This window comes from Mustela erminea, chromosome 10 (assembly GCF_009829155.1).
Source record: "Mustela erminea isolate mMusErm1 chromosome 10, mMusErm1.Pri, whole genome shotgun sequence".
Classification (NCBI taxonomy): domain Eukaryota; kingdom Metazoa; phylum Chordata; class Mammalia; order Carnivora; family Mustelidae; genus Mustela; species Mustela erminea.
Window position 1 is genome coordinate 5,139,815 of NC_045623.1, and position 26,317 is coordinate 5,166,131.

Consider the following 26,317-nt stretch of genomic DNA (forward strand, 5'->3'; position numbering starts at 1 on the left):
TTTCGGTGGTTTCCGGTGACGCTCTTTCTTTCTTCTCGCTGGAAGGCTGGAGGACCTGCGAGCCGCTGTCTGAAGAGCCGGCGGGCGGGCTGCGGCGGGCGGACTCTCCTTCCTGCGCCTCTTTGGTGCTGGGAGGCGGGCCGCGGGGTCGCCGTCCGCGCCGCCGGCTCGCTGGGCCCGGCGGGCTCACGTGACCGACGCGGGCTCTGGGGCGGTCGGCCAGGCTGAGGAAGCGGCGGCGGCCAAGGCGGCTACCGCAGGCGGGTGGTAGCGGCCTGACAAGGGACCGGCCGCTGCCCTCTCGGACAGCCGCGGCGGAAGAGAAAGATGGCGGAGGCCTCGGCGGCCGGGGCGGGCGCAGGCGCCGCTGTTGCCGCGCACCGGTTTTTCTGCCACTTTTGCAAGGGCGAGGTCAGCCCCAAACTACCGGTAAGAGCCCCGTGCCCTCTGCGCTTAGGTATCCGCGTTGATTTTTTGCCCCGAAGTCCCCGAATGGGTCTTCAGGTTCTCGCACAGCTCTGATTTCTCTGACACCCGTCTCCCTGATATCCTCTGCTCACTTTTCTGGTCGCTGGCCCCAAATCCCGGGCGTCCCGGCCCTGATTCCGGAACTCCCGCCCAGCCCACTTCCCCCACTTCTGATGTTCCACCTGCCCCTCACTCCCTTACCGCCCTTTACCTATCCCCCTCCATCTTTTTGTCTTTCCTAGCAAGTTCTCTGACAACTCTCCCCTGAGTTTTCTTTCATTTTTTTTCACCATGTCTCCTTCCCACGTTGACCTCCCTTTCCCCCTCTCGATACTCTTTCTCTTCAATTGCTTCTCACCTTCCCCTAAGGCCTCTTCCACTTTTATCTAGATCCCCCTCCCCCATCCCCAGTGGAGCCAAATAGCGGATTGCTGAAGATTGTCCCTGTCCGGTTGTCTCTAGGGAAGGAAAGAAGAAAGAGAAAGAGAGGGTTGGAAGATAACTGTAGGGAGGTGAGGAGGATTTGCTCTTCCGTGGTTTCTAGGGTTCTTGTGAAAGTGAAAACAAGTATACTAACGACTTGCAGAGTGCCTGTGCTCCCTGTTACTATTGAAGGAAATGGGTTTAGGAAGAAGGCAGGACATACTGGTGCAACTTGGTTGTTTTGGTTGTCCTTCTGCCAGTGTCTTTAACATTACCTCCCTTACCTGCCCTTCCTGGGTTCTGTCTCTTCACGTAATAAAAAGATCCAGGCCAGAATGCTGGGGACTGGATCCTTGCCATAAAATTGGTTTTTACCAGTTTCTGCCAGGTTGTCTGTTAGTCCCTGGAGAGGTGGTGCTACCGTTGTGAAGAATGTGCTTCTGCAGCAGGCTTTCCGGCTACAACACTCCAAACCCAGCTCTTTTGGGTTGGATTACAAGCTACTGCAGGGAAACCCAGAAGGGTGAATGTTCAGTCTACCCTTGGCCAACCGTCTTTAGAATTAGCTATAATTGTCCTTTTCCTTGGAAATAATCCAGGTTCAGCCTTAAGACAAGGTGGCTACGTAACAACTCACCTCTGTTATTTACTGTCTCAGATACAGTCCATGAGAAATCCTCCTGAAGGTGTCTGCAGTGGTGTCTTGCTCCTTAGAAACACAAATGGAGTCTAGAAATTAAGTGTCTCACGAGTATTTTAATAGCCTTTTTCACCCAAAAGTTCTGTTTTTTTTAGGCTTTTATGTCATTTTCTTTCCTCTGTTTGCCCCACACCCTCCAGGGTCATAGTTTAATCTATGTGCTGTTTTACTTTTGCTTGCGGAATCCACTCAGTGCGTATGCGCGATTTTTGCTGTATTTCAGTGCTAGGAAGAGTAGGTGCCTTGATTTTTGTTTTTTGTTTTTTTGTTTTGCCAGCGGACACCAGAGCCTCCAGAACTCTCTAACCACAGAAAGGGAGTCTGGGAATTCAGCCAGTATGTGTGTGACCACTGACATGCTGAATGTGATGCCCTGTTGAACACTGCTGTCTTCTGATCTTTTGTGCTGTTCACTGTTTGTCTTTAAGAGTGAGAAAATGGTCTAACTCCCCACAACTTAATATATCTTCTCTTCTTAACATCTCAAGTTCCCACCTCGTGCTCTTGAAAAGGGATAGTTTGAAAGACTTGGTGGGTGTTTTTATAAGCCTTAGTTTGATGCCCAGAGGAGAAGTTCTTGAACTTTTTAGTCTCATTTATTATCTGTCATGCTTGATGTGTAAATTGAATGCTTCCTGCATACATACAAAGTTCTCAGCTGAATGTCCTGGAGGCAGCACCAAGGAATATGTGGTTCCTGCCCTTCAGGACCTCAAAATTTTATTGGAAAGACAAGACAAACATGGAAAAAGTAACAACACAGGTGGATGAGGATGGATAGTATGTGGTTTAGAATTCAGTGAGAGGGGGATACAGTAGCATTGGTGATGTGAAATCAGGGAAGTGACAGTTGAGATAGGATTTAAATTGGGTTTTGAAAGATAGGTAGAATTCAGATTGAGAATAGCACAGACTGTAGAAAAGAGTAAATTGAGTAAGAAGGAAGAAACATTTAATAAATCATTGTTGTCATGCCTTTTTAGGAAAAGGTGCAGTGAAGTCAGGGTTATAGTTTGATTCACACATGAGACAAGTTTTATTTTGTTTCATGGCTGTTTCTAGATCCTTAAGCCTAAGCTGTCACCTTGAACATGTTTTTTTTTTTTTTTTAATTTATTCATTTGACACAGAGAGAGAGAGGTCACAAGTAGGCAGAGAGGCAGGCAGAGAGAGGAGGAAGCAGGCTCACTGCTGAGCAGAGAGCCCGATGCGGGGCTCGATCCCAGGACCCTGAGATCATGACCTGAGCTGAAGGCAGAGGCTTAACCCACTGAGCCACCCAGGTGCCCCGAACATGTTGGTTTTAAGAGTGATCAGATCAGATAAGTATCTGGCTCAGTTTAAATCGGACTCTGCTACTGAAAAACCAGCCCAACACTGGTAAGTCAGTAATATGATTTTCATATGTATAGGAAAAAAATGAAGAGTTTTATAAAAGTAATTTTATATTTGAACTTGAGATTCCTTCACTGTAAGTACTCAGCATATAGTAGGTGTGCCTTGAACTGGATGAATGTGATGGGAAACCAAATGTCTTTTTGAGGGTAGCCGGACCCAGGTTATCTGGAATAAAGTTTGTCTTTGTGTTGATATAATTTGCATCTTAAAAGGATGCTTAGTCTCGTGCTAGTTGGATCACAAGAACAGTCAGTTATTCCTGAGTGCTATCCTCTCTGAATACCAGAGGTAGAGTATTGACTTTTACTCTCAGCTTTTAATGAGCTATATTGCCAAGTGGCTTTCTTTCTTTCTTTTTTTTTTTTTTTAAAGATTCATTTATTTATTTATTTATTTGACAGAGAGATCACAAGTAGTCAGAGAGGCAGGCAGAGAGAGAGGGGGAAGCAGGCTCCCTGCCAAGCAGAGAGCCCAGGTGTGGGGCTCGATCCCAGGACCTGAGATCATGACCCGAGCCTAAGGCAGAGGCTCAACCCACTGAGCCACCCAGGTGCCCCTCCAGGTGACTTTCTTCACCCAGTCAGTGGGAAGGACTGCTTGCTTCAGAGCCATCTCATCTCTTTGCCAGTTTAGGCCCCTGTAGAATCATAATGGTGTTCAGTGGGATTAAGTTGCAGGGTTTTGGAACTCTTATTTCTTCTCCCTTCCCCAGTTTCTAGGGTATAGCACTTCTTGATACATTCGCAAGTGTGTGCAGGTAATAGCAACAGCTTACCCAGTGGTTCAGCCCTGAAACTCTTCCCTTAATGTTTTGGGTTATTGTTTTTCTTGTCATTTCTACTACTCTGAAAGATCTCAGGCCCAACTAACTTTAGTGTCTGTATTAAAAGAAATAATTTTGGTTATAACTTCTGAGGGGGAATGGGATATGCCTAATGCTATGTAGGTTAAGTCACATTCAGTTGAATGAATTTGGTGAAATAACAAGTCTTACTGCTAATCCTGATCTATCCATTTTAACTTTGTGTGTTTTCACTTTGGATCCTCCCAGATAAGAGAACAAGAGATTCATTTAGAAAAAAGATACAAAGAAATGAAAAATCAAGATAATTTTAGAATGAAAATATATTCAGTGGTACTGTTATCATTAGATATCAAAAAAGAATCTCTGTTGGGGTGCCTGGGTGGCTCAGTTGGTTAAGCATCTGCCTTCGGCTCAGGTCGTGATCCCAGGGTTCTGAGATCGAGCCCCACATCGGGCTCTCTTCTCCACGGGAAGCTTGCTTCTCCCTCTCCCACTCCCCCTGATTGTGTTCCCTCTCTTGCTGTGTCTTTCTCTGTCAAATAAATAAAAATCTTTAAAACAAAACAAACAAACAAAAAACATAGCAGAAGCTTCTACCTCACTTTACTGTCCTCTCTTGAAAGACAATGTGAAGCCAAGACTGATGGAGATACTATGCTACATTGAGGGATGACCGAGTAGTACCATAGAAGGCTGTGTCATGCAATGTAATTACAGTGTCATTACATCCCTACGCTACACTGTCCCCCTTTTAAATCAAGGCCAGAGATTGCATCTGGTAGAGTGTTCATTAAATGGGTGAGATAAATCATATGCAGAGTAAACTATTTTTGGTATTGATGGACTAGGGTGATTCTTAAAGTGTTTTATGGAGATCAGAGTATCCAAATCCAGAGACCAGTCTAATTAAGGGCTGTCAAGGTATTACTCACCTCTGAGACTCTCCCTGAAGGAACTAAAAGGCTTCTCTTTCTCTCACACATCTCCTTATTATATCACCTTTGATCTAATAAAATGTTATCCTTAGAATAAGTAATGTTATCTACTTTGGTTCGTTACCAGGTGCTATACAAGTGACTATCATTGTGCTGTGCTTGTAATGACTTTACTACAGGAAAACTTTATTAAAGAAAAGATTTTATTTGAGAGAGAGAGAGAGAGCGAACGCACTTGTGAATGGGTGGAGGGGCAGAGGGAGAGGCAGAGTATCTCAGCGAAGAGTCTGAGGTAGGGCTGGATCTCTGAGATCATGAGTTGAGCCAAAACCAAGAGTCAGATGCTTAACGAGCTGAGCCACCCAGGTGCCCCAAATACAGGAAAACTTTCTAAGCACCCCATAGTAAGAGAAGCTAAAAAGTAAATTTCATTTTTTTAATTAAAAAATTTTAAGTACATTTCTAAAGACTTTGTGATTCTTAAAACTCTAAGCTCACTGACCTTGCTTTTTAGGTTGCATTATTTGTTGAAAGGTCACAGAGCAGTATCCAAGTAATATTAGTAATGTTATTGAACTTGGGGTAGGAATTTAGTGTTTTGAGCTGGGCTAGAGAGGTTTGAATTAATAAGATATCTTATATTCTCCTGTTGGTGGTTCACCAGCTAAAAAGTCTGCTTGATTTTCTAACATCTATCTGGTACTGTGCTTGAACGATGTGATGAGTTATATTTAAAAGTAGTGGCTTTAGTGTTGTGAGATCTTTATCAAAATGGTTCCAGTGGTACAAAATATAGGTACTAGTATGTGAAGTTTGAATATACAGTGTTAGTAAATATATTCCCTGCCAGGATCTAGAAACAAGAAATACGTATTCTTCTAAGTAGAAGGCTAGTTCTGGCCTTGAAATTCTGATATGTAGACATGTAGGTACTGGGGAAATCTGTGGGATTTTTTTTTTTTTTTTTTTAGTATGAGGAAGAACAAAAATCTTAAACTCACTGCAGATAAAATCCCTTGTACTTTTTGGGAAGTACCAGTTGAATGCTAACACTTCATGTTTCTTTATGTTTACTTGGCTTTTTATGACCTTTAGGTACATTCAGGGAGGAAATGCTAAGGTCTTTCAGACATCCATCTTATTAGAAAAGGAAAGAAGATGTGGATTCCTTCTAATTCTCTATAGTCAAATTAGAAGGGGTCTAAGAATAAGCCTGTGAATGCTGACTTTTTTTTCCATCTTTTCACAGCCTAATAATGAACAAGAAAGGAGATAGCTTAAAACAGTGCTTCTCAACTGGAAACAGTGTTCTCCTCAGGAGAACCTTTGGTAATGTCTGTAGTCATTTTTGGTTGTCAGGATTGCAGGACGTGGGAGGGAGAATTGTTCCTGTCGTCTTGTGGATAGAGGCCACGGATGCTGTTAACATGCTGCATAATGCACAGGACAAACCCCCACAAGAAAGAATTATTGGGCCCCAAATCATAAGAGACTTGAGGTTGAAGAATCCTGGTGTAGAAGGATAAAGAGATTGTTCTCTTGTATCTGTGGTGTGTAAGGTTTTGTTCTGATGTGGCTTTGATTTCTAATTTTGGGATACTGATGAGAATTTTCAGTATGATAATTGAGACCATATAATTTTAGCCAAAGCCCTGATGGGAGGGATTATTTAGAACAGTAGTTAGTGGCTGCTATTCTATTATAGCTGTATCTGTTAGGGTCATTTTCTCTCCTTGTGGTTACTGAGACCAGAGGAATTGGATCACTCCTCTCAGGTTACACACTGTAGGGCAACTTCTAAAAGAAAAGTATCCAAATTTTTTTGTCAGTTGGGAATTAATTGAGGTAGTAGCATGGCTTGTAACTCAGGAAGACATCTGGAAATTCCAGTTTGAAAACAAATCAAAAAGCAGACAGTAAGCTAACTTTTAGTTTCTTTGTAGTTCATCTTAGCATTAATCAGGTTTTACTTTTTCTCTTTCTCTTACAGCTCTCTTAGAAGTTTCATGAACTCAGGAGATTTTGTGTTTAAACTTTTAGTTTCTTTTCGCTCTCTCTTTTTTTTTAAAGATTGTATTTATTTATTTGACTGGGATCACAAGTAGACAGAGAGGCAGGCGGTGGAGGGGGGCGGGGGGCCGGGGGGAGCAGCATGCTCCCCACTGAGCAGAGAGCACGGTGTGGGGCTCAATCCCAGGACCCTGAGATCATGAACTGAGTCGAAGGCAGAGGCTTAACCCACTGAGCCACCCTGGCGCCCCAAACTTTTAGTTACTTTAAACTCTTGGCTCAGAGGGTGAATTGAATGATCAGTCCTTATTCTGATACTGGTCATTAGAGCTGAGTCACCTGACCCTCTCTGTTTACCTTAGTATATTCTATTGTAAAATAATATTGAGGTGTTACTGGAAGCCTGAATGAGCATTCAGAGAAATGGAGCTATGTAGTCTTGGATTGAAAGGTATTATAGGAACAAGCAAATACTTTCCTTGGTCGGGAAATAGGGTCTTTGCCATAGTAGAAACATTTTAGGTAGTTTTTCTTCCAGAAGTTTAGGTTAGATTCTGAAAGATTTTTTCTTTAATTCTTCTTTTAAGTTCAAACGTTAGCAAGTCAAAATTCCTTAGAAGTGTCAAGGTGAATGTGTATCAAACAGGAGTAAGTTGGTTCTCATGATTTTTAGCTGAGCATTTCTTATATGTTAAATTGCTTGTCCGGCCTCTTTTCCCAAATAGGCCATTTAGTTTTGTTTTCCTTGAAAATCTGTTTTAAGGTAGGTAATCTCTCTCCTTGACAGTTTCAGCAAGTGTCACAGAGAAGTTCTTATAGACAAGGTATTCTCTGTTTACCTCTTTGTCATTGTCTTTGATATTGTTTAGATTTGAACAGACTTTAAATCCAGAGAACTATCTTCCAGTAGAGGTTTCATTGTGGTTACTTTTTTCCATGCTTAGAATATATATTGTCAAAATAAAGAGAAAAGTCCCATAGTTACATGCCCTTTAATGCCTTTTTCTGGATTAACTGAGACCTGCAGGTATCCTACGGTGATGCTGATCTTCTGGCCTTGTGGTTCTCAGACCTATTAGACCCAGTGCCCTCATTTTATAATAAATATTTTGAAATGCTCCTTTTAATGAAATTCACATAGCACAACTTTCCTACACATACAGTTTTTTAAAAAAAAAAATTAGCTGTAAGATAAAGAATAAATAAAAAGAAAATTATTCATGACAAAATGTTACACATTTCAGTCTGTAAATACTCAGTTGTCCGTAACAGGAAGATATATATAATGTGGTAGGTACTGGCACCAAACATTTACATAACAACTACCTGAGTAGATGTTATAAGGGTATTTGCAACTTTCATGCCATGAAAAGTAAACCATCAGAACGGTGAACAATTCTTAGAAAAGGTACAAATAAAGTATAATTTTCCCTTTTTTTACTCTGAGTTGTTTTTCTGGACATTTAGTGCAGACTAAAATTATGCAGAAAGACTTGGTGTTTATCTATAAAATGAAGGTAGGACTGAGGCTTTGAAAAAGGTGTTTTTAAAATCTACTTAACTATCCGTATGAAGTTGGAGAATAGAAACATTTATTTGTGCTGCAGTTTTCTGTGTGTTCCTCCCTCTGTCCATTAAATGGACAATAAATTTTTAAATTGCTGTGACAGCCAGAACACTTCAAGAGATATCCAGAATGTCCCCTAGATGATTGTATTTTCCTCATTAAGAATACCTTCTAGTCATACAGGAAAATATTTTCCCCTTTTATGTTTACTCTTCTTTTCTCTTACTTATTATTTCCTATGTTAGTGCAGTAAGTAAAGCACATGTTGCCAAGATTCAGAGTTTGTCCTTTAGATTTGGTTTATTTTTCTTTTAGACAGTTCCTCCTGTATACCTTTAAATTTCTTACTTCCTTACCACTCTTATTATTGCCATTTCCATATTCATCAGTGGTTAGAATGGTGCTTGGTGTGTAGTATTCATTCAATAAGCGTTTGTTGAATGAAGGAATTGTAATTGGGGGCCTTTTCTTCATACCACTTTCTGGTTTTATACATGTTGAAAATAATGGGGGTACTAGTGTTCATACAACACACTAAAATAAAGCACAGACCTGTAGACCACTGAATAAAAGTTTGGCTCAAAGCAGGGGTCTAATGAACCACTTATCATTAGGTAGGGGCTAGACAGAGTTGAGCCTCTTGTTTTTTGAATGTAGCTTTGTTTGTGTATCTGACAGTTTATAAGTAGAAGAGCTTCCCAGTTACCTGTCCTCCATATGAGCAGCTGATTGGCTTTTAAAATTTATGATTTATTTATTTGAGACAAAGAGTGCACACACTTACACACGCGAGCATGAGCAGGGGGAGAGGCAGAGAGACAAGCAGACTCCCTGCTGAGCGAGCAGTACCCTGGAATCATGACCTGAACTGAAGGCAGAATGACTGAACCACCCAGACGCCCTATTTTTGAATCTTTCAAGGGCCTTAGTTTTCCTTGTTTGTAAAATGAGGTAGTTGTGTTTATTCCTCTCTGTTGGTTAGTGATTTGAGCTTTTGTGTATTTTTGGATTTTGTATGAAGGAATTTTTTTCTGTAGTTTTCCACATAGATCATGTTATACCCACTGAATTCTCCACCCCCTGGCTCCCCCACTGAATTATTCTTACTGGGATATAGATTTTACTTCTGAAATGATTCTCCTTTGTAAGTTACAAAGTATATTATCTTGTTTGATGATAATGAACAATCTTGAAAATGTTAGGATTGAGGACATCATAATATAAAGCAATGCTGAGATTTTCCTTTGTTAAATGAAAAAAAACAGTATACTCTTATTGCTGGTAATGTTGATTGAATAAAGTAAAACCTCAAGTTTTGAAGACTTGGGATTCTTTGACAGGTAAATTTGGCCTGGGATAATTTCTTTTTCAGGGCTTTTCTTACAAAATCTTTGTTTCTTTTATTTTTTAAAGTTCTTCAGTTAATTCATTATTCTCTTACTTTGTAAAGCTCAATGACTGCTTTTGTCAGCCAGTTTGTATGTGATCTCTACTGACCTGAGAGTTCCTGAAAGTGAACTAGATCATATTTGTAAAGTTCTCTTACCTCACTGATGGAATGTCTGTACTATTTTATTTAGATGAAGAGGTATCCATCAGAGGTTCAGAGATTGCTCTTGTGGGCACATGGTAGAAAGGAGGATGGTGCTAAATTATTTTATTTAAAAGGGTTTTACTTAATGTAATGTAATCTAAAGGCCTTTATTCCTTTTGGATTTTAAACTGAAAGTTTTTTTTTTTTAAGATTTTATTTATTTATTTGTCAGAGAGAGAGCAGGAGAGCCAGAGAGAGTGTGTGCAAGCAGGGGGAGTGGCAGGCAGAGGGAGAAGCAGGGAGCCTGAGGCAGGACCTGGGATCATGACCTGAGCCTAGGTAGGTAATTAATGGACTGAGGCACCCAGGTGTTCCTAAACTGATACTTTTAAAAATGAAATGATGGTGATAGTAGCTGATGATTTTTAAAAAAAATGTTTTTACTTGGCAAAATAGAGTTGACAGTCTTGTGTGTGTCCTTAATTTCTAAATTTTAAAATTGAACTGCTTTGGGGTGCCTGGCTGGCTCAGTCGATAGAGCATGTGACTCTTGATCTTGGGTCATGAGTTTGAGCCCCATGTTGGGTGTAGAGATTACGTAAATAAATAAAAGCTTTAAAATTGAACTGCTTTATGGAATCTAAAAATCTGGAGATCAGGCTAAATCAGTATTTCTCAAAAATTTGTGTCAGGAGACTTAACTATGAATTCAGTTAGAATGCGTCATACTAAATCTTGTCTCCATTTTCCATTTCCCCTTTGACCATACAGAATGGCATATTAATGGTTCTGAAAAATCATTCAGTAAAGCAACATACTTTTTTTTTTTTTCCAAAGATTTTATTTATTTGACAGAAAGAGACACAGCTATAGAGGGAACACAATCAAAGGGAGTGGGAGAGGGAGAAGGAGGCTTCCCGCTGAGCAGGGAGCCTGATGTGGGGCTTGATCCCAGTACCCTGGGATCATGGCCTGAGCTGAAGGCAGATGCCCAATGACGGAGCCACCCAGGTGCCCATCAACATACTTAATAATATTGTTTAATTCAACCTTTTCCAGATTTGTTTTTTCTTTTTCTTAACAGACCACTGATTTAATATCCTGTGAAACATGGTTTAAGAAATGCTCTACAAAATTGCTTACAGGAGTTTATTAGAATCTACAGTTTATTGAAAACTTTATGTTCCAGGCCCTAGTTCATTAATGAAGTGTGACTTGCTAAATATCACACAGTTCGTTTGTTTCTCTGTGCTTCCAGTCCAGTTTTGATTAAAGTTCACATTCACTACTTTTAACTGCTTAGGCTCTTCTGAAACATTGCTCAGTTCTTCTTTCGAGGCGAAGTACCTGATATGAGGATATTCAGAAAAGTTTGTTTTATGGGCCTTTATTTCCGTAAGTGTGATTTCATTAAAACATATATTTTGTACCTGATTTCAGTGACTTCTAGTCCCAAGTTATTTTTCTTTCCCTACCAAGAATGCTTTCTTTTCCCTCAGTGTTTGGAATGGAGAGCTTCAAATATGTTTTCTGGGAGAATGAATGTTGTCAGTTTATGTAAGAAGATTCTGTCAGCCTAAGCTGAATGCAAGAAGATAAAAATTTTCCTCCAAACCAGTGGGATGCATCAGAGCTGAAGGCAAACTTTTTGGATCATTTACCATTTTATATCTTTGCCACTGGGTTTTTGTTCTTCCTGCTGCCTTCAGTGGCAGCAAGCACAGAACATTATAACTAAATCTGTTCTGGCTATATTGTGTTGTATGAAATTAACTTTTTCTCTGGTAATTTTTGTAGTTTAGTCTGTTTTTTTCTTAGAAAATTTGGCTTCTTGTTCATCTCATCAAGCTTGTATCAAGTAAAGTTTTGTCCTGTGTGACCTGATTTTCTGCCTTGTTACACAATGTGCTGAAGAAGGTTGATTGATTATACACTCTTGTTTGGAGTCCCTGATATTGTTGGTGTCATGGCCTGGAATGGAGGGACAAAATTATGAAGGTTGTATATGTTACTATTCTTAGGGAATGAGACCATAAATGAAAGCAGTTTTGTTGGCCTGGAACTGAATCACAGCTCTTCAAACAGTATTTAAATTGTATAGGTATCCTTGTATAACACTAAAACTAACTGTAGCCTGATGTTTTGGTTTTTTTTTTCCTTTTCTTTTTTCTTTTTTTTTTTTTTTTTCTTGTGAACTGGTTTTCTTTCTGGTTAATAGTCAAGGGAACAATCACTTAAGATTTTTTGGAGTTCAAAATGCTTAAACTGAAAACTTTCATCTTCTTTTTGAATGAGTAGTTGGCCACATGAAAGAGTAAGACTTTCTTGTTTTTCTGAAGGAGAGTTGGGGGAGATAGCATTTGTGCTCTAGTTTTACAGATGGAAAAACAGGTCTTCACAAAGACCACTAAGGTAATGCTGGAACTAGAAACAGAACTCGAGTTCTTTTGTCTTTGTTTTGGGGTATACTTGATGCTTTTGAAAAGGGAGGAAGTGTACCTTGGTTTGAAAAGAAATAATCAGGGGATTTATGGAAAAGGTCTCTAGAAAAAAGCAGTATCTTTGATCTACACCTGTGAGCTGGCGTGAAATTCAGGGTGTGGTGAGTTCTGGTGTAAGAGCTGTGATGTGTTTCAAACAGTGTGTGTTCCTGGGGCACCTGGGTGGCTCAGTGGGTTAAGCCACTGCCTTCGGCTCAGGTCATGATCTCAGGGTCCTAGGATCGAGTCCCGCGTCGGGCTCTATGCACAGCAGGGAGCCTGCTTCCCTCTCTCTCTCTCTGCCTGCCTCTCTGCCTACTTTTGATCTCTCTCTGTCAAATAAATAAATAAAATCTTTAAAAAAAAAAACAACAACAACAACAGTGTGTGTTCCTAATCCTTCCAGTTAGGAATTTCTGAACAGTTCTGCCTGATGATACTCAAAGAGACTATGAACAAGAGGATATGAGTAAATATTGTGATCTTAGTTTTTGACTGTCAGACAAGACAGAAAATAGGCTTCTGTGATTTTTTTTAAAATTTAAATTCAGTTAATTAACATATAACATATAATTAGTTTCAGAAGTAGAGTTCAGTGATTCATCAGTCTTATGTAATACCCAATGCTTATTACATCACGTGCCCTTCTTAATGCCCATCACCCAGTTACCCCATCCCTCCATGCACCTCCCCTCCAGCAACCCTCAATTTGTGTCCTTTGTTTAAGAGTCTGTAATGGTTTGTCACCTCTGATTTTTTTTTTAAGATTTATTTATTTATTTGACAGAGATCACAATTAGGCAGAGAGGCAGGCAGACAGAGAGAGTGAGAGAGAGGAGGAAGCAGGCTCCCTGCTAAGCAGAGAGCCCGATATGGGGCTCCATCCCAGGACTCTGGGATCATGACCTGAGCTGAAGGCAGAGGCTTTAACCCACTGAGCCACCTAGGTGCCCCGTCACCTCTGATTTTGTCTCGTTTTGTTTTTCCCTCCCTTCTCCTACGATCCTCTGTTTTGTTTCTTAAATTCCACATATAAGGGGCACCTGGGTGGCTCAGTGGGTTGGGCTCTGCCTTTGGTTCTGGTCATGATCTCAGGGTCCTGGGATCGAGACCCAAGTTGGGCCCTCTGCTTGCCCGGGAGCCTGCTTTCCACTCTCTCTCTGTCTGCCTCTCTGCCTACTTGTGATCTTTCTGTCTGTCAGGTAAATAGATAAAATCTTAAAAAAATATTCCACATATGAGTGAAATCATATAATTGTCTTTCTCTAATTGACTTATTTCAATAGCATAATACTCTCTACTTCCAGCTACATCATTGAGAAATGGCAAGATTTCAATTTTTTTTGGTGGCTGAGTAGTATGTCATTGTATAAATACACCACATCTTTATTCTTCTGTCTATGGACATCTGGGCTCTTTCCATAGTTGGCTATTGTGGACATTGTTGCTATAAACATTGGGGTAAAGGTGCCCCTTCGGATCACTGCATTTGTATCTTTGGGTAAATAAGCTTCTGTTTTAGATTTAAAAAACTACTTAGATGCTGATAGTGAACATTAAGAAAAGCAAAGCTGTGGGAATTAGGAAATAATTTCTAGTCTATTTCATGTTCTGAGTAAATATTGATACAAATTTGCATAAAGTTCAAGAGTATGCACAATTCAGAGTGGAACTCAATATAAATAAGTCTTGGCTTGTAGCTCATTGTCCTTCTAAAACCTCACATGTTTTGATAATTAATCTTGAAGTATAAGAAGGAAAATAAAATAATGCATTAAAACTACTGTTTCCCTTTCTCTTCAGTATTACAAGTGTACTCTTGTGCTGTTCATCAAAGTGGGTAAGAATCAGGGCTAGGCTATACTTAAGGAGTTGTTCCTGATTCAGACGATTAACGGTGAAAAATATTTCTGGTTATGGGTATTTTTAGATGGAATAGGCAGTGGAACATTTGAAGCAGTTCATTCAAGTGTTCTTGCCACTGGTATCTTCACTAGAGTTTTATACAATAAACTTTTAGACCCTAGGGGAAGCAGCTTAGTTGGGTACAAACAATAAGGTTCCAATTTCCAATGATTCTGGGTAATTAACCTAGATTTGTTATACTTCTCTTCTACAGATTAAATGATACAAATGACCTAATGAATTTTTTTGATAAGACTTTGTGACTGTGTAGACTGTATGTTGGCAGTATTTTGGTTGAGGGGGGGTAGTTAGTGTGGTGATTTGATGTGTTAATGTTGAAGCAGAGAAGAGAGATTTCCATAGTGCCAGACATATGTGGGTGCTTATCATTATCCTCCTTGAGAGGGCTTGCCCCTCCTCCTCTCTTCTAACACAAGCACCTTATGCTTAAAATTCAAAACTTTGTATCTGAATATCTGTGTGTGTGTGTGTGTGTGTGTGTGTGTGTGTGTGTGTGTGTCTATATATGTATATATGTCAGGATGAATGATTCTAAAGCCAGGATTTGGATGTGGGAGGAGTATAGAGGCAAAGAAAGACTATGTTTGCTTCCTGTTTGACAGCATCCCCCCCCACTTTTTCTTAGAAAGATCATTTATTTATTTATTTATTTGACAGAGAGAGAGAGAGAGAGAGAGCGCGCGCGCGCGCACGCGCGCGCACAAAGCAGGGGGAGTGGCAGGCAGAGGGAAAAGCAGGCTCCTGCTGAGCAAGGATCCCAGGGCAGGACTGGATCCCAAGAGCCTGGGATCATGACCTGAGCAGAAGGCTGATGCTTAACCAACTGAGCCACCCAGGCATCCCCTGTTTGATCCTTTTACAAATTTACCTTAATTCATGGACATTACCCAGTTAAGGTTAAGATCACTCCTGGAAAAAAATTACGGAAATTAAAATGTAAAGTAGCCATCTTTAGAAGTGACTTGAGATAAGTACTTAAAATCCAGTCTGGTTGTAATCTCAGTATAGGGTAAAACTAAACTGTGTTTGTAACTAAGAAAACATAGCTAAGTAATTTTATTATATTTTGTCAGGAGAAGCAGTATGTCTCTTAGAAGAAGGTGTGGGAATTGTTGGTGAACAGGGAAAGAGTAGAAAAAAAAAGTCAGAGGCAAACATCATCCTCTTCTGGTACTGCCGAGGGGAAGAGGAAACCCAGGTCCTTGATTTTTGAGGATCTGGTTTATATTCATGGCGGGGATGGGTATCTTAGGCTGTTGTAAAGTAAATTGGCATTTTGGGTTTTATATACATGGCCTCTGAATTTGGTTTTTATGTGAATCTTTTTCTTTCTTTTTTTAAAGATTTTATTTGTTTATTTGACAGAGAGATCACAAGTAGGCAGAGAGGCAGGCAGAGGCGGGGGTGGGGAGTGGGGATTGGGGGGGTGGGGGGTGGGGAAGCAGGCTTCCCACTGAGCAGAGAGCCCCTTGTAGGGTCTATCCCAGGACTGTGAGGTCATGAGCCGAAGGCAGAGACTTAACCCATTGAACCACCCAGGCACCCCTATATGAGTCTTTTTTTTTTTTTTTAGGACAGATCTTCTCTTGGTCTGCTAACTTAGATTTCTGAGTCTGTAAGATTGAAGGTTTCAGACCTTGGATTGTGTGTTTATCAGGATAATGCTCCTTTATGAGAGAGGGAGGGGGCTGAATGGCTGCTGAATTTCCCAAGGCCTTATTGGGCCTCACCATAAACTTTTTCATCCTGTCCTCAGGAAATTATAGTTTCTATTACTTTCTCTAAAAGCAAAGTTATTTTTATTTAATCAGTGTGGTATAATGAAAAGAATATATGAGGAAGAGAAGACCAAGACTGATATAACTTAAAACAAAAAACTTTATCATGAAAAGCTTTAAACATAACAAAAATAGACTAGGATAAGAAGCCCACATGAACGCAGCTTTAATAATTATGAATTTAATCAAGTCCTATTTCATTCATCTCTACCCGAAGTCCACATGATGTCTCCAGATAGTTTGAAACAGTTGTTACAATTTTTGAGTCTTTTGAGTGAAGGAGTGGCACCCTCTATATAGCTGGAAGTTAGGAAGAGTAGTGACTAGTGTGAATTGAGAAGAAAAAGGGCAGTATTAAGTCAAGTGCTATCAAGCCTTTAAAAAGAAAATCTAGAAACTGGAACTATAGCAACTTCAGAATGTTATTTTGGGATTTTCAGTCCTCCAAGAGAATGGAAGTGAGATAATTTTCTAAGAACAGACCTTTGTTCTAAGATCAGACTATTGAAGTATGTAAGAAACAAGAGGGCATTTTTCTTTTTACTTTGATAATTAGAGAATGATGAGGTTACAAATTTGAAAAAGTTCTCTGTATATTCTGTAATGTTGATTGCAGTAGAGATAATCCACAGCTGAGAGATCTATATGTTTTATAATTAGCTACTTTTATCAAGGATAATTTACAAAGCATTTGGAAAGAATTTTGGTTCTCTTCCCTGTAAACAAAATAGGATTATTTAGGAAGGTTTGATGTGGAGAGAGTACCTAGGGATAGGAGGGAATCCATAGTACTTCTGCAATTTGGTTTATACCTCTGAAGTGTCCTGTTCTGTTGAAAGAGCTGTTTGTGGCTGACAGCCTGGTTCCTAGAACTGTCCCTGGGATCATGATGAGAAGACTTGTACATTTTCTCTACTCTAAATCAACGTGTTTCTTGTTTCAGAGTCTTTTTTTTTGTCTTCCCAATTGTGATTATCTGCTTTTGAAATTACTCTTTCTGCACCATACATCTTAACATAATTTTGGAAGTTCAGTATCAGTGTAAATAACCTTTTAACGCCAAAGATCTTCATCCCTACTTCATTTTAGCCACCTATGCCAATTGATATATCTTGGACTTTATGATCATCCAGAACAGTTCTTCCTCTGAAACCTCTCAAGCTCTATTATCTTATGATCCAGCCATAACTTCTTAAGTTTTCAGCTCTTTGGGGCATGTGGGTGGCTCAGTTGGTTAAGCATCTGCCTTCACCTCAGGTCATGACCCTAGTTTCTTGGGTTCGAGCCCTATGTTAGGCTCATTGCTGAGCAGGGAGTCTGCTTCTCCCTCTACCTCTCTCCCTGCATATGTTCTTTCTGTCTGTCAAATAAATAAAATCTTTAAAAGTTTTTAGCTCTTTTATTTCTTTACTTCCATTCTATGTGTTTTCTGATTATATTAGATTCTGGTACTTTGACTCTTATTTGTGAAGTATATGGCAAGTAATTTCATGTTCATGTAGTCAGTAAATATCGAGAACCTATCTGTCCTAGGCATATACTGGTAAACAAAACAGATCTGCACCCTTCTGTTACGAAACTTGAAGCTTACTGAATGGAGATAGACATTAAAAAACATCTAAATTGTGATAAGTGCTATAAAGTGATGAATGAGGTGCTGAGGAAGAAAATAATAGGGGATCAGAAGATGGGTGAAATAGGTGAAAGGGATTAAGAAGTGCAATCTTACAGTTATAAAATAAGTAAGTCACAGGGATGAAATCCAACATAGGGAATATAGTCAGTAATATGGTAACAACTTTGTATGTTGATAGGTGATAACTACATTTACTGTGGTCATTTCATAATGTATATAAATATTGAATCACTATGTTGTACACCTGAAACCAGTACTATATCTTATGTATTCTTCAGTTACAAAAAAAGAGAATAGGAGGTAACCACTGTAGATTCCATGATGAAAGACATGACTTGGCATTAAAATGGAGGCTAAAGGATTAGAAATTCCTTGCTATTCACAAAGTTAGGGAATAGTGTTTCAGTTACAGAAGCAATATATATGGAAGCTTAGAGGCACGATGAGCTTGATGAGGCAGAAAAACTGAAAGAAGGCCCTTGTAACCGTAATATACTGAGTGGGGGAGAGTAGCATGAAGTGATGTGGGCCAGTTGAATAGAGACCTGCTGAATCAGGGCCTTGTAGGTCATGTTTCAGAGTTAGATTTTATTCAGGGTGTTTGGGGAGATAGTTGAAAGGTTTTAAGCTGGGAAATGACATGGTCCATTTTTATGTTTTAAAAATCATTCTGACTTTAGTGTGCGGAAGAGATAAGGAAGAGGCTAGAAGAGAAGTGGGATGACACTTAAGAGTGAAGGTATTTCAGTGTCTAGGGTCACTGCTGGCTTAGGTTAAGATAGTGTGGCAGTGGGCAAGGAGTAGATTTGAGAAATGTGTTTGAGCTAGTAGTGCCAGATTTGATCATTAGTTGTTGGAAGATAGGGGAGAGGGACTCCCAGGTTTCCAGTATGAGCAAGCTGGTATGTATGCCACATCTTTAGAGACAGAGTATGTGTGTATGTGTAAGGAAGAGAGAGAAAGAGCTCTGAGAAACCTGGTCTGGGTTGGAGATACATGTCTGGGAGATGTTCCTGTATAGGGGGTATTTAAAACAGTGGGAATGAGCGAGAGGGAGAGGGAGGAAATCATAGGGCCCAGACCTATGATTGTGACAAATTACAACACTTTGTAATTGATTCCCTTTTTCTTTTTAACATTTGACATTAGAATAGGTTTAGGGTTAGCCTTCTAAAATCAATCTCATTTGTACTCAGATAAACTTTCTTAGTGGGAGAGAAAGGGATGGAGTTACTGCTAGCTTGGAGGGTGGCGGATGAAGGAGTAGGGGGAGGGGCTCAGGGATTTATATGGTCTCCAGATTATTTTATTTCTGAAGTGTACAGTGTGCCTGTTTTGAGTGTTTCTCAGCCTTCCTGTGTATAGCAGAGCAAAAAAACTTGAGAGCTTCTGATGCATAGGTTAAAGCTCATGGTATATCTGAGGTTTTCCACAATGTGGTCCCTGCCTACCTATTGACATTCAAACCACTCCCCTTCAACCTCTGTGCCTGTTAGAGTCTGTTGTGATAATCCTTAGCCCATAATTTCCTTTCTCGTGGAGCAAAAGACTATAATTTAAGTCACTGTTTCAGAGAAAGCCTTGCCTGGCCTTTCCTTATATTCCAAGTGTGCATTAATTGTAGCAGTTTTTTTATTAAATTTTAATGTTTCTTGGATTGACTGTATCCTCACCAAACAAATCTTGTTGGAAAGGATTGGTCTTTTTATATCCCTTTGGTTTTCTTTATATTTATTTTTTTTTAATTATAAAATTTAAAAAAAAGATTTTATTTATTTATTTGACAGAGATCTCAAGTAGTCAGAGAGGCAGGCAGGGAGAGAGAGGAGGAAGCAGGCTCTCCTTGGAGCAAAGAGTCCTATGTGGAGCTTGATCCCAGGACCCTGGGACCATGACCTGAGCCGAAGGCAGAGGCTTCAACCCACTGAGCCACCCAGGCGCCCCGGTTTTCTTTTTTAAAACAGTATTTATTTCCTTTTTTAGAGAGCGAGAGAGAGAGCAGGAGGAGAAGGAGAATTTTTTTTTTTTTAAAGAAACTTTATTGTTTAAAGATTTTATTTGAGATAGAGCAAGGGTGAGAGAGAGTAAGAGAGCATGAATGGTGGGGAGGGGCAGAAGGAGAAGGGAGAAGCAAACTTTCCACTGAGCAGGGAGCTTGACTCCGTGCTCAGTCCCAGGACCCTGGGATCATAACCTGAGCCAAAGACAGGTGCTCAACCAACTGAGCCACGTGGCACCCCCAGGAGAGAGAATCTTAATAAGCAGGCTCCCAGCTGAGCTCAGACCCTGATGTGGGGCTTGATCCCAAGATCCTGAGGTCACAGGTTAAGCTGAGACCAAGAGTAAGATGCTTAACTGACTGTGCCACCCAGGTGCCCCTCTTTTTATCTCTTTTAAGAAAGCATTTGAATATTTGTGTAACTATTCTGATTGTCTTTGACTAGCCAAATGTGGCTTACATCACTTTCTGGTAAGACAAAGTTTATATAGGGTTTACAGGGAGCAAGAAAATAGTTGAAAATGTCTTTCCAGGTCTATTTTAATAGGTAGTTAAAAATAGTTTTAGAAGTATGGTAAGTGGATGATAAAGGAAAGAAATACTTTAGGATGGTAAAGGCAGTCTCTAAAGTGTATTCATTTTTTTAAATAAGATTTGCTTATTTGGATGAAAGAGTATGTGAGATGGGGGAGGGCAGAGGGAGAGAAACTCAAGCAGACTCCATGCGGAGTGTGGAGCCTGACTGGAGGCTTGATCTCACCAGCCTGAGATCATGACTTGATCTGAAATCAAGAGTCAGATGCTTAACTGACTGAGCCACCCAGGCACCCTTAAAGTGTATTCTTTCTTTTTTTTTTCTTTTTTAAAAAATTTTTTATTTATTTGAGAGAGAGAGAGCCTGTGCATGAGTTGGGGGTGGGTCAGAAGGAGAAGCAGAATCCCCATTGAGGGGAGCCAGGAGACCAACCTCAATCCCAGGACCCTGGGATTCTGACCCGACTCGATGGCAGACTCTTAACCGACTGAGTCACCCAAGTGTCCTCAAAGTATATTCTTTCTTATCAGTACTAACGCTTGATAAGATTCTTGGTACTGAAGGAAGTAGAAGCTGATTTGGAATTGTTCTAGTTATTTGAATTAACATTTCTGTTAAATACCTGAGAATGTTAAGTTTTATTTAGAGCCATTGGTAGTCAGAAAATAGGTAAGAAATACTGAAAACTTCATTGTTAATTCCTAGTTTACCACTTGATTTATGTCATGCTTCAGTTTGTGTCTTTTACACGTGTATAGTATCAAATAGCAGTTTTTGTACCCATCAATTTTATAATCTTCCCCCCCACCAAAGATTTTATTTATTTATTTATTTGACCGAGATCACAGAGAGGTAGGCAGAGAGAGGCGGGGAAGCAGGTTCCCTGCTGAGCAGAGAGCCCGATTCGGGGCTCGGTCCCAGGGCCATGGGATCATGACCCGAGCCAAAGGCAGAGTAACCCACTGAGCCACCCAGGTGCCCCCAGTTTTATAATCTTAATACTGCTCTGATAACTAGTTTTTCATTAGATTTGAAGAGAAAATTAGATCATGAATTTATCCCAGTTTTTTAAAAAATCAACCCAAATTAAAAAACAAAAATCTGACATTCTCCCTTTCAGTGGGAGCTTTCAGAGGGAACCTCTTATAAAGCTATTCTGCAAACTTCTTATCGAATTCTTTATTTGCCAGAGTGTGATCAAAAAAACTGTCCTTGGAGTCAGCAAGTACATGTAACATTTCATCGCATCAGCTTGTATACTGCATATTACTCTGAAACTACATGCTTAGCTTTCTAATGAAAGATTCCTGTTTCTTTCTTTCTCTCTTTTATAGGAATATATTTGTCCCAGATGTGAATCAGGCTTTATTGAAGAAGTGACAGATGATTCCAGGTATTGTATAAGCTCGTGAATAAATCAGGCATTTTGTTATCAAAATTGTTTTCTGTCAGCATTGACTGAATGAATAAAAGGAAAATTGTTCTATAACTTATGTTCTCTGCTAAGTGGGAGGAACGGAGGGAGGGAAGAAGAGGGAAGGGTAATAAAAATGGAAGAATTTGGGATGTGATATGATAGTGGGTATGGTGAGATCCTCTGCTTCTGATTGTGTGTTGCATTCCTTTGAAATCTCTATATCCATATCAGAGGAAATCTGGTAAGTTTGCATTTATTTTCTGAGTCTTTGGTGTCCTTTTAGATTATTGGGTGGTTTCAGTGACCACTCTGTTGCCTAAAGGTAAATGGCTGTTAAACCTCTTCGGTCGGCTTGGGACTGACTTCTGACAAAGATATCTAAGAAGGTAAGCAGGCTGGTCTAGTCAGGGAAACCGAGTTATTACTCTCTTTTGAGGAAAGCCTTTGGATCCTTCATCTTACTAAAATTATTGCAGTCAGACTTGCCATTTTATAGCTGTAATATTAATTTGGTTCATAATGCTTGAAATCAGCTCTTATTGGTCTTTCTAGAGATATAAAACTTATAAAAGGGGAAGTGGTCCTGAAAGTGACAGTATTTTATATTACTTTTTGGTTAATATGGGTAAAACTATAAAAACTTAATAAAAAGTAGAATAGCGTTGGTAGGATGGCCTTTTATGGCTAAACATAATGGCACATTTGTTCTTTATGGCTGTTGGTTGGACAATTGATGAAATACTGACTGGATGAAAAGAACCTGTAATCTGAAGCTTCTTTTAATCTTGGAGTGACTTTGGAGATTTTAATGGCAGTAAATAATTCCTTTGCTGTTGCTATTGGCAGACTCCAAAGTTGAAGGGCCCTTCCACAACCAGGAAAAACCACACATTTTACAGTATGTACTATTAGTTTAACTTTATTAATGAGTGGTGATTATATATATAAATGAACTGGAGCTTCTGGGGCATTATATGGCATGGGATCAAGTTTGGTACACTTACATGGTGATCTAATAATCTTGGTTTTTGAATAACACAATACCAGCTTTAAATCTGTAAGATTAGCATGACAGCAAAATGAGCAATTTTGTGAGAATAGCATGCTAACTTGGGGCAGCTTTTTATTTGTGCTTTTATAATGGCATCAAATACTTACTGCAAACACTTACGCTCTGCATGTATTGAATAAAGAGCATATTGGTTATTGGGAGGCAATTGATGGGCTTAGTTTTTTGTTCTAAGTTTTTAAGTAGTATTCCTGGTTTCTTTAGCCTTGTGTACGAAGTATGGTTATAAATGCAGATAGTGATTAGCTGTAGGATGAGTCGTTTTTTTAGAAGGGAACTATGAATTTTATGGATCCTGCTTTCACTTGTCATAATTCTTTTATTTGTGCCTTTGTAGGCCAAAGGTTGTCCACCTACAGGTGCCATTAGTAGCAAATACTCAATTGTACAGATTATATGTCTTTTGAAAGGTTGGTGTTCTAAATGGTTGAAGAAATCTTTTTCTTAGAATCAGTTTCTTAGAGGTAGCATGGTATTCCCTTTATATTAAGTTCATAAACATTGGCTGATTTTTGAATACTTAGCAATTACAGTGGTAAGTAGTAGATGGTAAAAATGAACAATAGGAGGTCCTTACGTATAAATATTGGGTAGTGGGCTCCATATGTTACTGGACATTGATCACAGGGGCATCTTGTAAGTTTTCTTAAGCTTTGTAACATCTCTCAGAACAATGTGGTTGTTTTATTATCCCTTCTCTATGATTAGCCTTGTTACTCTTAAAATATGGAGGAATTTTAAGGAAAGGGAATGCTGAGGAAGTTTCAGGGGGAGCAGAACTGTAAAAGATAAAGTTCATAGCTTTAATTACCAGGGATATTTGAATCCCTGAAACAATATAGTAGGCTTGAGCAATAAAATGGGTATACAGTGGTAGTTGAATTATTTACTAACTTAGCATAAATGTACCAGTACTTCTGGGCTTATTCTATATTTGAAGTGTTTTTAACTTCTGAAACAAATGCAAGTGTTAAATGGTTTCTAATTAGTGAATAAGGCCTGAGCATGACTACATAGAAAATGGCATTAGCTTTGCTTTTTCACTTTTGGTTTCAGACTAACCAAACTGTGTTTGTTTCCTCATTGAGCTGAGTGCAGTTGGTGTTCTGAAAATGAAAGCTGTCTGCAGTAGTTTGTAGACTTGTATTTGGAGTGACTATGTGTACATGTTCATAGGCGTGTGTCTTGAAGTAAAAGTGATACCTGGTAGTTCTTTTGATTTTTTCCATTCCTTTCTCCACAAAATATTAGCCATTTTTCTCTCCTTTTTTTTTTTTTTTTTTTTTTTTTTGCAGATTTCATGGGGACAGTGGGATCTAATATTTCTCCCCAGTCTTCAGGAGTAGTTATTTTATTGTTTACACATTTTTTTTTTTTAAGTAATCTCTGCATCCAGTGTGGGGCTTGAACTTACAACCCTGAGATCGAGTCACATGCTGTACCAGCTGAGTCAGCCAAGCGCCCCTGTTTTCACATTCAACAATTTTATTTTCAAGTTACCAATGTAGAGTACGACGTTGCAGGGTTTTTCAAAAATGATGAATGCTCTGTATAATGTTTTACACACAGTAAACACTTTACATGTATTTGTGGTATGAACACATTCCTGATCCTCTGAATTTATATGTATACATATGCTTTTTAAGGTTTTGTTTATTTGAGAGAGAGAGGGAGCGAATGAGCAGGGGGGAGGGGCAGAGGGAGGGGGAGAAGCAGACTCCCTACTGAGCAGGGACACCCCCCCCCCCCCGCCCATGTGGGACTCCATCCCAGGACCCTGGGATCATGACCTGAGCTGAAGGCAGCCACTAAACCAACTGAGCCACCAGGCACCGTGAATTTATATTTATGAAAGGAGGGAAAGGGTTAGAAGGGGATGAGATAAATTCTAGATATTAATAAGGTAGAATTTATAATCAGAGTCAGAGTGCAGAGGGCTTTGGATCCTCATTTGGTCGGTGAGTTCAGAAAAGACTTAATGGAGGAGGTAGCATTTGAGATGGGCCCTGAAGGATGGGTAGGATAATCAAAGAATAGGATAAACTATTAAAAGAAGAAAAAATATTTATTGAGATCTTTTATAATGTGCTAAGTATAGTACCAGGCCCCTTGTAGCACTATATTTAATCATTCCCAAGTAGGCTCAAATGTTATGTTCATCTGGTGGTTGAATGATTTTTTTTAGCAAAACGTTATTTTGAGAATCTTGTTTTATTCCTTTGCCTCCTTGAGAATAAATGTTTTTTTTCTCTTGCTAGGTCAAATTTGAATTGCATTGCTGGCTGTGCCTACTCTGTGGTGGCCCCTCTTTCTAATTTTTCACTTAATTTATACTTGATTTTGTGGTTTGTTGTAATATCTTTTGTAGATTAATCCACATGCCAGTTCTTCATAATTTCCTTCGTAGGTGTCACGTTGGGATGAGTTATTTTTCCTTATTGGGCTTTGTTCTCATTGTACTATTCTATATTTAGCTTCTGGGAATGAAGCTTGTTCCTAGGAATAGAATCAGTACTCATTTCTTTTTCTCTTCAGTTTTTTAGGTGGTGGTGGCAGCCGGATAGACAGTAGCACATCAACACATTTTGCAGAGGTAAGTTTTCCTTTGGCTGTAGGGATTCTGTAGATAGTGGGTGGATGTTTAAACCATGACAGAGTTCCACCTGCCGCAAGTGCAGCAGAACATCAGAAAGTATAAGAAAAGTGTGGGCAAGAGTAGCCCTTAGAAAGATTTGTGTTTTTAGTAGTTGGGCCTTTGACATGTTACTTTTGGTAAACCTTTGACAAAGAGAGGAACCTTCTTGATCTGTGCTGTTTTAAACCTGGTGTTGTTTCCAATTGTTTTCTACTTCCTTAACTGTGTATGTGGTGTGAAAGGAAAAAAAACCTTGTGGTGTTTGTGAAATAACAGTGCTATAAACTCTGCTTTGGTGATGTGGCAGCCAAGGAAATAGCAGGCCAGAATGAGTTGTAATTGAAGTCACCATTCAGCTTTACACAGAGGTACTGGTTTTTAGAGATGGCCTCTAATAAACATGATGGTTTGGTATGATTGGAATTGGGGGCCAGATTAAGTATATGGTATTTACTTGCCTTCCAGATCTCAAGGTGGGACCTATAATTAATTTCCAATTATATACATAACGTAGCATCCATAGTTTTGGGGAAAAAATCTTAACTATGATTTGAAAATGAGGCATTAGTTTGCATCTTGGAATACTGTTTTACATTAAATTGAGAGTAGTTTTGTTTTTCATTTTATTCATTAACTTAAAATCTCTTGCTTAGTTTTTTGGGGGATTATTTTAACCATTTTTAAGTGTACAAGTAAATGGCATTAAATGCTCTATTTTTAATCATTTAGAGACTATACCCTGTAAAAGACAGACCATCTATCTCATCCTATGAGAAACACTGGTTTGTTTTGCTTCTATTGCCAGACAACTTGGTTGGCTTTAGAAAGCTAACAGATGCCAAAAGAACAAAAAATTAAATCCCATAATCATGATGTTTCTATGTGTGTGTTTTGGGATCACATTAGCCTTTTCCAAAGATATCTCAGTTGCCTAGAAGCCTGGCAGAATTTTTTGTATTTATTTATTTGTTTGTAAAGTAAAACAGTTAGCAGTACATTGGA

The 26,317-nt window shown here is 39.3% G+C and overlaps 1 protein-coding gene across 2 annotated transcripts in view; it reads left to right on the forward strand.

The window, feature by feature from the left end:
* Window positions 1–107: 107 nt before the first annotated feature.
* RNF115 (ring finger protein 115) overlaps window positions 108–26,317 on the forward strand; it is a 71,626-nt gene continuing 45,416 nt past the window's right edge. Inside the window, exons 1-3 of one of the 2 annotated variants that reach the window (XM_032360780.1) lie at window positions 108–429; window positions 21,529–21,587; window positions 25,216–25,273. In XM_032360780.1, the coding sequence (XP_032216671.1) occupies window positions 328–429; window positions 21,529–21,587; window positions 25,216–25,273 (219 nt within the window). In that variant the 5' untranslated portion in view covers window positions 108–327. Of the gene's footprint in view, window positions 430–21,528; window positions 21,588–22,457; window positions 22,510–25,215; window positions 25,274–26,317 lie in introns of those variants that run through there. The other variant, XM_032360781.1, reaches the window with a different exon arrangement.